This window comes from Apodemus sylvaticus, chromosome 4 (assembly GCF_947179515.1).
Source record: "Apodemus sylvaticus chromosome 4, mApoSyl1.1, whole genome shotgun sequence".
In the NCBI taxonomy this organism is placed as follows: Eukaryota; Metazoa; Chordata; class Mammalia; order Rodentia; family Muridae; genus Apodemus; species Apodemus sylvaticus.
In genome coordinates this window covers 39,317,340-39,328,056 of record NC_067475.1, presented here as the reverse complement: position 1 = coordinate 39,328,056, position 10,717 = coordinate 39,317,340, and the positions used below count along the sequence as shown (strand labels likewise).

General features: G+C 45.0%; 1 protein-coding gene across 1 annotated transcript in view; it reads left to right on the top strand.

Annotated features, from left to right (window-relative positions):
* The first annotated feature begins 2,512 nt into the window (after positions 1–2,512).
* Prss12 (serine protease 12) overlaps positions 2,513–10,717 on the top strand; it is a 60,830-nt gene continuing 52,625 nt past the window's right edge. Inside the window, exon 1 of the mRNA XM_052179301.1 lies at positions 2,513–3,272. Within this exon, the coding sequence (XP_052035261.1) occupies positions 2,795–3,272 (478 nt within the window). The 5' untranslated portion in view covers positions 2,513–2,794. The remainder of the gene's footprint in view (positions 3,273–10,717) is intronic.

The following is a 10,717-nucleotide window of genomic DNA, read 5'->3' as shown; positions in this document are numbered from 1 at the left end:
AGAACATCAGCTGGGGAGAGAATGATGTGCAAAGCACTTCGTTAAATCAGACTCTGCCTGTAACACAGAAGGCAGAACCCGCGCTGAGGCCCTCAGTCCATGCTCCAATTACACAAATGCCATTTTTCTTTCTCAGAAAGGTATGTTTAAAAACGAAGCGATGAAATCCAGATGTGGTTTTCTTTTTCCCTATGGGTAATTCCACTCTGTGTGCATCCGTTTTATAAATGTAATGAGGCCGTGGAGAGCTTTAGTTCCTCTTTGGGACAGGAAGCTGGAAGACAGGCCTGATGCCCAAGGCTTTGTTCTCTGAAGCTCAGTTCCAACAATCTTCTTAACTCATTATCTCTACATGCATGATGCGTGTGTGTGTGTGTGTGCCAGCATGTGTGTGTGCATGTGTGTGGTATGTAATGTGTGTGTGCATGTGTGCGTATGTGGGGTGTGATGCATGTATGTGATATGCAATGTGTGTGTATGTGATGTCTGTATACATGTGTGTGCCTGCATGTAGTATGTGTATATGTGTATGCTGCACATGTGTGCATGCATTTGTCTATGTATGTGGTGTGCGGTATGTAGTGTGCATTGTGTTTGTGGTATGGTATGTGTGTCTGTGGGTATGTTCACATGTATACTATAGCCTATGTGTGGGAGTCAGAGGACAGCCTAGATTTTTAGGAAGTGTAGCATCCATGGTTATAAAATGGAGGCAGAAGAGGAGACTGGGGTCCTTCCACTTTGAGACATGGTCTCTTGTTTTCCCCTGCTTACCCCAGGAGCTCCCAGGGATTTTCCTGTCTCCACCACCCATCAGTCTGTACAATTTCAGATGGCCCTAGCGGGAATGCAAACCCACAGCCTCAGGCTTGTGAGAGTGGCTTGAGCAGTGTCCTCATAGCCTAACTTCTTTCTCCTTATTTCCCTACCTGCAAAGTGCATAATGTGTGGTGGTTAGTTGTATAGATTTTTTGGAAAGTACAGCATCCATGGCTGTAAAACGGAGGGAGAAGAGGAGACCAGGGTCCAAGAAATCCAGTCTGAAGGCCAAGACAGCCTCCCTTGCACCATCACATACCGCCCAAGCTGGAAGCAAAAGCTGGGGGGGGGGGGGGGGGGAAGGCCTGGCCTGGATTAGAACCGTTTGCTACTATGTCCGAAATCTGTGACTGACAGGCTCTGTCAGCTCCAGTCACAATAACAGGAAGTGGCCAACCCCAGATGCATATTATTTTACTCTCTTCCACAAGTACAGTTTTAACTATGCTTTTGGGGCCAGAAAAACATGAGTGAAGAAATCAGAACATTAACTCAACCATCTTGAATTAAAAACCTTGAATAAAGATTTGAGGAATGGGGCTGGAGAGATGGCTCTGTGGTTAAGAGCACTGACTGCTCTTCCAGAGGTCCTGAGTTCAAGTCCTAGCAACTACATGGTGGCTCACAACAATGGGATCCTATGCCCACTTTTTGTGCCTGAAGAGAGTGACAGCGTACTCATATACATTAAACAAATAAATAAATCTATTTTTAAAAATGTCAAATGTATTCAATCTTGCGTTCCTGATAGTTATTTTGCACAATGAAATGATTCATAAAATATTAAATGAAGATGGGATATTTAAAGCCAGATGAGGGGTTTTCACCCAGTTTCTGATTGAAACCCAGGGTTTAGCAATGGTCCTTTACATTTTGTTCAAGTTCTCTTCAGTTTGCATCGCATTAGGGAACAGAGCCCCTTCATCCTTGAAACATCAGCATCGCAGAAAGCGAGCCTGTCCGCCTCAGTCCCTGATTCCTGTTTCTTCTTTAACTTAGTGGCATGGTCACGAGCAATCAGTAACCCTAAGCACTCAGCCCCAGCAAATTCTTAAAGTCCTAAACCCAACAGGCTTGGGGGTGGAGCAGGGGGATGTTGGAAGGGGTGTACTGCACCATCCGAGAAACTAATAAAATCTCCCACAGGTAGAGGCTACTTTTATTGAAGCCAGCTTGATGAAGCTGGCTCTTGCTTGGGGCAGCAAATCAAGAGGCTTAATTCAAGTCCTGGCGCTGTGGGTAGGAGGCAGGTGCCACAGGGACACTGCTTCTGTGGAGGCTGGAGATCAGGATGAATCCCTATTAAAACCTAACAACTGGTGTCCAGGACATCTAGTGGAAAGTGGGAGGCAGGGAGCAGAAAGACTCAGGCTCCTTTTGCTGGATCTGCTCGGGCATTTAATTTCCTCTAACGTTCATCCGGACACGGTGTGAAGCTTGGAATCTCAAGCCCAGCGAGTCCTTAAAGGACTCAGCTCAGCAAAGTGGTTTTTAACACTCCTGGTGGGCTTTCATAACTTCTGTCCTGTGGAATGCCAAGGCAGAGAGGTGCAGCTAATTCCATCCACATTTCTCCAGAGATTGCAAAACACAGACAGAACGACCGAGAACGGGAGGAACGGGTGCCAGGCGGGAGCCGCCAGACAGGGCTGTGGTGTGTGCCTCTTGGCACCGGCAGCCTAGACCTTCCCCCGCGTTGGCACCGAGAGCCCGTGCCTCAGGCTGACAGCCGAGGGTGGGGTGGAGGTCGGGCTCCGGCGACAGAGCTCCTGGAGCTCATCGCCTCTGGCACTCCAGCCTTTGCTTTGCCGGGCTGACCCTTCGGGTCCCGGTGTGATCCTCCAGCCGCCCCCGGGGCCGGGACAGCAGGGCGGCGGCGCGAGCGTGGGAGGGGGCTCTAGGACTCTGCCGGCCCCGCCCCGCCCCCTCCGCGGGGACCCGAAGCCCAGCATGGACCACACTCGGCGCTGCAGCCATGGCGCTCGCCCGCTGCGTGCTGGCTGTGATTTTAGGGGCACTGTCCGTAGTGTCCCGCACTGATCCTGTCTCGCGCTCGCTGGTGCACCGCTCGCACCCGTCCCCACCGCGTCCCCAACACGCGCACTACCTTCCCAGCTCCCGGCGGCCACCCAGGACCCCGCGCTTCCCGCTCCCGCTGCGGGTCCCCACTGCCCAGCGCCTGCAGGTCCTCAGCACCCGGCACACGCCCCCGACGATTCCACGCCGCTGTGGGGCAGGAGAGCAGTGGGGCAATGCCACCAACCTCGGGGTCCCGTGTCTACACTGGGACGAGGTGCCGCCCTTCCTGGAGCGGTCGCCCCCGGCCAGTTGGGCTGAGCTGCGAGGGCAGCCGCACAACTTCTGCCGGAGCCCGGATGGCGCGGGCAGACCTTGGTGTTTCTATCGGAATGCCCAAGGCAAAGTGGACTGGGGCTACTGCGATTGTGGTCAAGGTGAGTGGCATCAGGGCAGAGGTGATAGCTGGGGACTGTTACAGGGCAGCCTGGCTCCGGGACTGTACCTGTGTACCTGGAGACAAGGAGTTGAGGGTTAGCATTTATGGTGTGGTAGTGGGCTGAATCCACATAACTAGTAAAGTGCATTCATTTGTACAGTTAAGTGTCAGTCAGGAAAGCATGCATCGGGTGACGACGGGGATAGTAGCTGCATAGGGTGCTCATCTCTAGCTCCTAGAGAAGGTCTGTCTGGCCAACGTGAATGAGTGTGTGTGTGTGTGTGTGTGTGTGTCCCGCAGGATTTGTACATGATGGTGGGTGTCTGTTGTCTCTGTGTATTGGCTAGACTTAATGAAGCACACTGTATACAAAAGAAGAAAGGTAAAGAAAACCATGCATTTGCTGGCCACTAGTTTGGGAAAGGGAATTATTAAATGTAAGATGAATCCCAGCACAGACTTTCTTACTTCTATAGACCCGCATTTGGAAAAAGTGCTGTGAAATGTTTGTCTCGCTGCCATTGTTGATTTTAAAGCATGACAAAACTCTCAGACCAAAATACAAAGACAGTTATGTTCCCGGCCGCCTTATGGTAAATACCACTGGGGAGTGCAGAACAAAGGCAGAACAAGGACTGCCTTAGTAACCTAGGAGGCAGCTAGAGTCAAGTGAACTCAGGAAAACCATTGCTTAAGCTGTGCATGACATTTATGGAAGATCGGAATCCAGAGCCAACTTCAGCAAAGAAAGTTACTAGGGAATCCTAAGTTTGTGGCAGCAAAGCCTCACATTAATAACTTGAATGCAAATAACAACCTGCCACCCACACTACTTTACTCTGGATTGCTGAGGTTTGCATTTTATATTAAGGTTTAAGCTTTTCTCACACAACAAATCGGAATGGAAAACAAAATATTTAACTATCTCCTAATAGACCAGAACTTGGGCTGTTTTTGATAACTCTGTATGACAGGAGTTTTACAAATTTCCCGAAGTGTATCTTTCTGGCCTCTGGCAGTAACCTTTTACAATGTCATTTATTTCTCAGAGACATTTTATTTATCTCTGCCTTCAATTGAGTTAGTGCTTCAAGTTAAAGGAAAGGGATGCGAAGGTTAAGATCAATTATTCTTCATCCCAGAGAATGACATCATCGCTGTGCTCATGCTTCACGGACAGAATGCCAATGTGGCTGTAAAAAAACGGAGATGATGTCAAGCAAAGAGCTCCGCTGTTACTTCATTTACTCTAAGATCATTTTAATAAAGAAAAAAATCTTGTGTCTAGCAATCATTGGCAGCTTTTTATTCTTCTTAGTTTTATAGATGGATAGGATAACGAATTATCAGGGAATTAATATGTAAGGAACAACAGACTGTTTTCCTTTCAAAACACAGTAGAAAGCAATTCAAAGTTAAACCATTATGGTGATAAAGTTCTCTTTCCAAAAGCACAAGTAACCTTTAGTTTTGTATTCCCGTGAAGAGACTAGTTTGTCTCTGAATTCCCTACCACCCCCTCTTCGGAGAGAAATTACTGTTTTTCAATGCCTTTGGGTTCATAGCTAGTTTTCAGCAGCCAAAATCTCAAATGTGGTTGTTTAGGTAACAGAATCTATGAGGAACAGAAGAAGCTATGCAGGATGAGCGACAAACAAAGAGAGTGCCTTTGTAACACCTGGACCGCTCTTACAGGACCAAGGCTTGACAGGCAGAGCCTTGAGCTCTGTCACTCATTCGTTACAGGTCTGGCTAGTATGCTCCATGCTTCTGAGATAGTGCACACACTCTGAATTTTACAGTTTTCTTATTCCCACAAACTCCAGCTAGGAATTTAGGCTAGAACACTGTATGCTAATGAAAGAACACTGAATTGTTCTTTAGAAAACATTGCTGCTGTTCAGACCTGGCAAGGCTTGACTGTTAGACCTTTGGGTTTCTTCCCATAAAGAAAATCAGGGTATTTCTTAAAAAAAAAAAAAAAGACTTCTTTGTTTATCTGAGTATACTGATGCTGTGTCTCTAAGTTTATGTGCACGCACATGCTCTGACATGGATGGGTGTATGACCCTATGTGCTCTTCATTTAAAGCCCAGAGAAAGCAACTGGATTTCCTCACTCTCTGCCTATTCCTCTGAGGTAGGATCTCTCCCTGAGACTTCCTCTTGTCTCTGCCCTCCTTGGAGCTGCTCTTACAGGCATGGGCAGGGTGCCCCACTTGTTATGTGGGTGCTGGGATCAAAACTACAGTCATCATAATTACATAGTCAGCACTATTAGCTACGGAGGCATCTTTCCAGCCCCAGGGGAAAAAAATCAGTTTTTGAGCAAATTAATTAAAAGAAACTTTCAAGCTGTGGGCATGTGTTCAGAATGACCTTGTGTCGTTATTACAGTGAGGGCTCAGTCAACAACACCCACTTTGGGTGCTGGACTAAGAATTTTGTTTACTTTATTTATTTTTTCATAGATGTTCTTATAAAGGAGCCCTATACATTTCTATTGGATATCCTAAAGGCATATTGCCAGGAGAGCAGAAGAAAATAGGATAGGATGTGTGCCCAGATGTGCACAGATGTGTACATTTGACTTCACAGCTCATTTCCCTCTATTTCTTTATTTGTATGCAATGTAGAAATATCTGTGCCCGGTTGCAACACTCCCTTGTTAGCTTGTGGGCTAGCCGAGAGGGCAGAAAGACAGAAGAGGAATTTGTTTAGCACGAGCACAATGCATATTATTTCTAGTCTCTATGCTTTAAAGGTACTGCTTTTTTTTTTTTTCTTTTCAGAAAACTGGAGCAAAAGAAAAGAATAATATACAGAAATGTGATCCCTCTTTAAAAACTTAAACTGGGGTCAGAGTAGAGTTTTGGGTCCCACACAGGGAAGTAAGGAGGTAGGGTCTTCCTCCACAATGCTGAAAGAATGGGGTGGACTTCTCAGGTGAGCCGGGTGTGGACACTCCATCAGCTCATGTGTCAGAGCAGGAAATGGAATTCTTTGCTTTGGCCCCAAGGAACTTATGTAGTAGTAACAAAACACGTTTTTTTAGTGGAATGCCTGGGTCAGTCCAGGGAGTTAGTCCTCAGAGGGAACATTAAACTCTACCTGAAGAGGACTGGCATGAGGGTCCACCAGGTACAACTATCTGCCATCAGATCTTATGACCTGAGTTTGATCCCTGGGACTCACATGCCATAAGGAGAAAACTGACTTCCTCAAGTTTTCCTCTGACCTCCATGTATAACCCATGGAGTGACCCCGAGTCTTAGTCATAGTTCTATTGCTGTGAAAGGGACACCGGGACCAAAGCAATTCTTCTAGAAGAGAGCCTTCAATTGTGGGCTTGCTTACAGTTTCAGAGAGTAGTTCATATCATCATGCTGGGGAACATGGAGGCATGTGGGCAGGCATGGTGGATGGAGAATTCTGCATCCTGATCAGTAGGCAGATGTATATGCATATAGGTAAAAGTATCTTTCATTTGCCAGGTGTAATTGTCATCTTGGAGGCTTACTTCTGATTAAAACTCATTCTTTCTAGCTCTTTCTAAACTCTGGCTGGCTGGCTCAACTCAGCTCTTCTGGTCCAAATGCCTCTCCAAGCTGATTGACTCAGTCTGCCTTTTTTTTTTTTTTAAACTTTTGTCTGAATTGCTCTGCTTGACCTAATATTAACTTTGGCAATATATTCTAGTCTTCTGGCTTCTTCTTATTCTCTGGCTTCAACTGTCTCTGCTGAGCCACACTGCAGGAACATCACACACTGAATGGAACTCGTGAACAAACTCAACTGCACTGCACAAACTGCACACTGAACTGACTCAACTCATTCTCTCCCTGCGCTGCTCTTAAATGCCCCGCCCCCACCCAGAGCTGGGCGTAACCTATAGCTGGCTGGCTTAGTCTATGAAATCTTTCTCTGATTCATCACTTTGTCGTCCCCTTAATTAGACATCACTGCCAAACAAGGCTGCTTCCTTCTACAAACTAACTTTAACTTCATTGTTTGGGATTAAAGGTCAGTACTAAAGGTGTGTCTGCATTCCGGCCACATCACATAGACCTAGAAGCCTTTGGATGTTGTTTCTCAATAGAGCAGCCATATTGCTGGAATCTATCTATCTATCTATCTATCTATCTATCTATCTATCTATCTATCTATTCTGGGCTTGTCCTAGGCTTTTGAAACCTCAAAGCCCATCCCCGGTGACACAGCTCCATCAGCAAGGCCACACCTTTTGATCCTTTTAATCCTTTCAAATGGTGCTACTCCTGATGACTAAGCATTCAAATATACCAGCCTGTGGAACACATTCTTATTCAAACCATCACAGCCCCACTTTCAAGTAAATAAATGTGAAAAAAAATTCTAAAAATTCACCATTCACCTAGAGACTTGTCAAAATGCTTGGGCTATAGCCTCAGGATCCTAATTCCAAAATCCAGGTTAGGCATTACAAGGTGCCTTTCTAAGGGCCAGTTGAAGTGAACAGATGCTGTTTAGGTGACTCTTTCAAAGTCAAACAAAACAAAACAAAACAAAACAAAACAACCCTCAAACCCCAAACCTAAACCAACCAACCAAAAAACCTGTGGGAAAGCCTCGGGGCCTTGTGAATGTGCAGTGAAGGGCAATGGTGTCAGCCACCCTGTGACTTTACCTTGCTGGGCTGAAGCCTCAGAGCAGACATGAGGTGTGCCAACATCAGTTTCCTGTGTGGTCTTATAGAGCAGCGTCGTTGGTATTTATCCGGCCAGTGTGTGATAAACAGCATAGTTTACCAGAATATCCATCCTAACCGAGTGGGAAGCCTCTCATATTTCCACACGCAGATGACTGCTGTTTCCTTTCACCGACCCTTGGCAATGAGACTGTGCTTCCTGACTCTGAGTGGCAATCATTTCTCACAGTTTCCGTTGTCGTTGTCGAAGCAGAAGGGGGCCACTTGCTTGGCTCTGTCCTGAGAATTCCCCCTTTGTAGCAAGCAGTGAATTCGCCTCCGGTGGAAGATGGGCAAAGAGTAACCCAGGGAGGATAAATGATAAAGGAATCGGGCCGCCAAGTTCTCAACAGCGGTGACCAAACACCTGAGTTAATCAATGTGAGAAGAAGAAAGGCTTACCTAGGCTTCTGTTTTCTCAACTTTCAGTCCATGGTCCATTTGGCTCCATTGTTCTGAGGCAGAGCATCATGGTGGGGTGCTGAGGAGCACAGCTGCTCATGACTTCTCAGTCAGGAAACAGAGAGAGAGTAAAGGACTGGGGTCCCAACTCCCCTTCGAGTGCCTACCCACAATTACCTGCCTTCCTCTGATAAAGGGCTCCGTATCGCCCAATACACTTATAGGCTGGTGGCTAAACCTTAGCACTTGGCTTTTGGGCAACACTTAAAAATCCCAAGCCAACCGGGAGGTGGTGGTGCATGCCTTTAATTCCAGCACTTAGGAGGCAGAAACAGGAGGATTTCTGAGTTTGAGGCCAGCCTGGTCTACAGAGTGAGTTCCAGGACAGCCAGGGCTATACAGAGAAACTCTGTCTGGGGGGGGGGGGGGGGGGGGAAGAAGAAGAAGAGGAAGAGGAAGAGGTAGATGGATTTCTGAGTTCGAGACCAGCCAGAAATGAGTTCCAGGACAGTCAGGACTACACAGAGAAACCCTGTTTCAAGAAACCAAAATAAAAAAGAAAGAAAGAAAGAAAGAAAGAAAGAAAGAAAGAAAGAAAGAAAGAAAGAAAGAAAGAAAAGAAAAGAAAAGAAAAGAAAAGAAAAGAAAAGAAAAGAAAAGAAAAGAAAAGAAAAGAAAAGAAAAAATCCCAAACCATAATGGAGTGAGTCCCCAGATCCAGTCATTGCTAATCTGCTCCTAAGTATCCCCAAACCACCCCAAGACTCTTGGTTAAAATAGATATGCTGGCCCTGTGGATTGAATTCTGTCGTTTATAGGCATTCCTTTCGGAAGGCCACATGCTGTTTGAAGTGAAAGACAATTAAAAAGTTAACTGAGTCAGGTATAGTGGTGCATGCCTGTGACCTCTGTACTCAGGAGTCTGAAGTGGGAACATTATCTATGAATTCAAGGTTGCACAGGCTGCACAGTGAGTTCCAGGCTAGCGAGGGCTGTGAGATGCTGTCAAAAAAAAAAAAAGAAAGAAAGAAAGAAAGAAAGAAAGAAAGAAAGAAAGAAAGAAAGAAAGAAAGAAAGAAAGAAAGAAAGAAAGAGAGAAAGAAAGAAAAGAAAAAGAAAAGGAAGTGGTAGACCCCCCCCCCCTTCCTCCTGTATGCCCTTTAATCCAGCATCTTTACCCTATATGGTAGGTGTTTAAGAATGCTTATTAGTGGGGGCTGGAGAGATGGCTCAGCAGTTAAGAGCACTGACTGCTCTTCCAGAGATCCTGAGTTCAATTCCCAGCAACCACATGGTGGCTCACAACCATCTGTAATGGGATCTGATGCCCTCTTCTGGTGTGTCTGAAGACAGCTAAAGTTTACTCATATAAATAAATAAATAAATCTTAAAAGATAATAAAAGAATGTTTATGAGCAATACCAGATTCAATACATTTCCTAGTAGGACTGTATACATGTAACTCAATCTGGCTGCTACCTTAGAGATTTTATTTAACTTTCAATTTCCCTGACATCCATTCAATATTTACTATTGCCTGTGAAAAGAATCTTTAAACAAAACCCAAATGCTTTTTCCTCCTATGGAGATATGAATACTATTCATTTCCATAAGTCAAGGAAACCTGGAAGAAATAAAGAACCGGAACCAAGTAGATCAGTTGGCTTTGTTTGATAAATCTCTCTCTTTCCCAAATAAAACAAATGAGAAGCTAAGCCAATTGGCTTAATTAGATACCATGATGCACACTCATTTTAAGAGAGAATAATCAGAGGAAAAAAAACTACCCCTAGAGCTTCTGGAACTACTAGAAAATGTAGTATTTATAATATGCAGCGATCATAATACACTTTTGAAACAGTTTGGGTAAGAACAAAAAAATGTGATGCTAACCACACCAATCGTTTTTCTTCTATTATTGAGCTTCATGGGTAGATAGAGCAATTGATTTTAGTTGTTTCTATTATTCTAGTGGAATAAGATGGATGTCTGCCAGCAACACCAAGCTACTGCCCGTGTCCTTCACGAGAGCATTCTTAAGGCACAGAGAGTTCAGCATAACAACGGCTCAAAAGAATAAGAGAGACTCCATACACTTTAGAGATGTTAATATGTATATGACATTGTATTAAATATACTGCTATGTCCTATACCAAATGTAACACTGGGAAATATATTACATATAGCTTTTGTCTTCATTATAAATGATGAAAAATGACATTACTTGAAAACAACTAAATTGGAGGATGGTCATTGACTTTTTCAAGTGCAGTAAAGGACGCTAATTTACCTTGGATATTTTCTTTTCAGCTTATG